This window comes from Physcomitrium patens, chromosome 5, assembly GCF_059467195.1.
Source record: "Physcomitrium patens ecotype Gransden chromosome 5, ASM5946719v1, whole genome shotgun sequence".
In the NCBI taxonomy this organism is placed as follows: Eukaryota; Viridiplantae; Streptophyta; class Bryopsida; order Funariales; family Funariaceae; genus Physcomitrium; species Physcomitrium patens.
This window is the reverse complement of record NC_143414.1, coordinates 4,936,686-4,938,959: the sequence shown is the minus strand read 5'-3', so window position 1 is coordinate 4,938,959 and position 2,274 is coordinate 4,936,686. Positions and strand designations below refer to the sequence as shown.

The following is a 2,274-nucleotide window of genomic DNA, read 5'->3' as shown; positions in this document are numbered from 1 at the left end:
AGAAGCCCAATTAAAAATTACTTTTATTACGGATTGAAGGACCTTTGCCTATAAGGTTATGCTGTTTGGGCTTTGTAATGCACCAGCTACATTTCAAAGGGTAATGACGCAAGCATTCTAAGATTATCTACGAATTTCAATAGAAATATTTCTAGATGATTTTTGTACATTTAGTACAAGAGCCACGCATTTAAAATGTCTAGGTCAATAATAATAATAAATAGATTAATTACTAAAAATAATCTTTAAACTTCTTATTAGAATTAAATATAATAATTTATTTTTAATAATTAAAAATAAAAATTCTAAGATGGCATTTTAATTTGGATTAATATCAACTTTTATTATAAATTAGTAAAAAAATAAGAATTTATAATAATTTGATACAATTAATTAAAACTTCTAACTCCAAATGGTGCCTTCCATTCTCCTCTCCGCTCATGCAAGTTTGCACAGGGAAGTTTATAATCGATGACACAATAACTACCCAGGCCTGAACTTGCAATTTGCCAGGTAACTCTCAATTCACCCGTCCATCGGTCATGCATGAGAATCAAGTTCAAGATGAGAGTATGCCACGATCCTAGATGATCTAAGATGCTAAGTCATTGGCATGTTTACCACATAACGCTGGTGCGCAAGAAATGTCCAGGCTGTCTTAGAAATACATCAAATGTAAGATACACACGTTTAGAGTGATACCGAGGTAAACCTGTAGAAATAAACGAAACAAAAGTCAGCGTAGAATCCTAGTCAGCTGGGTTGAATGGTGTCTTTCTGACAGAATCGCCGCAGCCTTCCAGTGCTTGGTTAAAGGTGAAGTTCCAAGTCAAGCTTTTCTCCACCGGATTGTAGTGCACCAGGACTTTGTTCAGAAAAACTTTGTTTGCTCATGAAATCGCTGAGAGCTTCAGACCTGATCTCGTAACAAGAACCAAGTACTATGTTATGAGATGAATTTCTAGGAATGACATTCCCAATGACAGAACCCTGTGGTACAGATCCTTGAGCTGAGCCTGAGTTCACTCTGCAGGAATTAGCATCTTGTTCAGAAGAGGATTGACGGCGGAGGGCTTGTGGAGAAGCGGGGTGAAACTGTTCCACTTGATAGAATCTTGGAGCGTTGGGGAGAGCATTTTGTTGGTGTTGCAAAGCTTGGGGGACACAGAAATTGAGAGATGGGTTGTGTGAGACAGTTACCAGCGGAGGTGAAGATAATGAGGATAACCAACACAAAGTCGAAGAGCTTGATATGTGACGATCTGATGTAGCCGTCGATCCTTCTCCCACGGTTAACTGGGTGCTCATGTGTTCAGAAACATGAGGAAACACATATTGAGCAGCCAGCAATGGATTCAGCACTGAACATGAGGCAATTTGCCGCGCTTCAGAGTGCAGATCACTGAGCAACTCATTGGAGTAGGCCCTCTCCCTCCTGTGCACGTTCATGTGGCCGCCCAGAGCTTGGGCAGTTCTAAAGTTTCGAGTGCAAAAATTGCAGTTAAAAGTACGAATGGGACAATACTGATCGTAATGTGATGATGTCTCACGTGAGACAGCTACAGTGATGTCGTCATAAGCTTTCGTGGAAGACGCCATTGAAGAGCGTTTCGAATTACCGACGGTGTTCATTCTTTTTGTTGCAGTCTTGTTGGTGGTTTCTTGTTTCTAGCACTCAATCTTGACGTTACATGTCTCCCTGCGGCGTGAGCATCACGATACTGCATCTGCACCAGGATATGCATCTCGTCATGGTTACGTATGCTAGCAATCAGATCAGTAGCAAGAGCTGTATGTTTCTTCAAAGTTGGTACCTATGACGTAGAATCTCCTAAACAATGTTTCTGTGATGCTTCAGAAGGTATATTGACTAGAAAATACTAAGACAGACGAGGTAAACACAACCACACTTTGCAGACCTTGGAGACGACTCAGACAACTGAAAAGTTTCAGATGTTGAGTAGAAGTACTTGGTCACCACAGTAGGATTCATTGCGCCCATGCTTGCTAAGATCGTTTTATGGTCAATAAGAAGAGCTCACGGCCCAGCCATGAGAACTGCTTGTGTAAAGAAACATCGCAGGAGAGACGCAACGAGTTACAAAGTGAAAAGGCTGGGTACGAGGCAGTGTCTTTCGCAACAACCAGGAGAAGAATATCCATCGACGACGACTCCACATACCTTACCAAAATTGTCTGCCATGGCTGCGCTCAGAGAGCAAATACCAGCCTCCCCTGGTGCCATCATTGACCCTCATCATATTTTTACCTGAT

General features: G+C 41.4%; 1 protein-coding gene across 1 annotated transcript; it reads right to left on the bottom strand.

The window, feature by feature from the left end:
• Positions 1-337: 337 nt before the first annotated feature.
• On the bottom strand, positions 338-1,920 carry LOC112282799 (uncharacterized). Its single transcript, XM_073534389.2, has one exon. The coding sequence runs from the start codon at positions 1,630-1,632 to the stop codon at positions 811-813; it is 822 nt and encodes a 273-aa protein (XP_073390490.1). The 5' UTR covers positions 1,633-1,920; the 3' UTR covers positions 338-810.
• Between the last annotated feature and the right edge of the window lie 354 nt (positions 1,921-2,274).

What these genes read in the sequence shown, in the direction of transcription:
- LOC112282799 (XM_073534389.2), bottom strand. Translation starts at nt 1,632, where the DNA reads ATGAACACCGTCGGTAATTCGAAACGCTCTTCAATGGCGTCTTCCACG.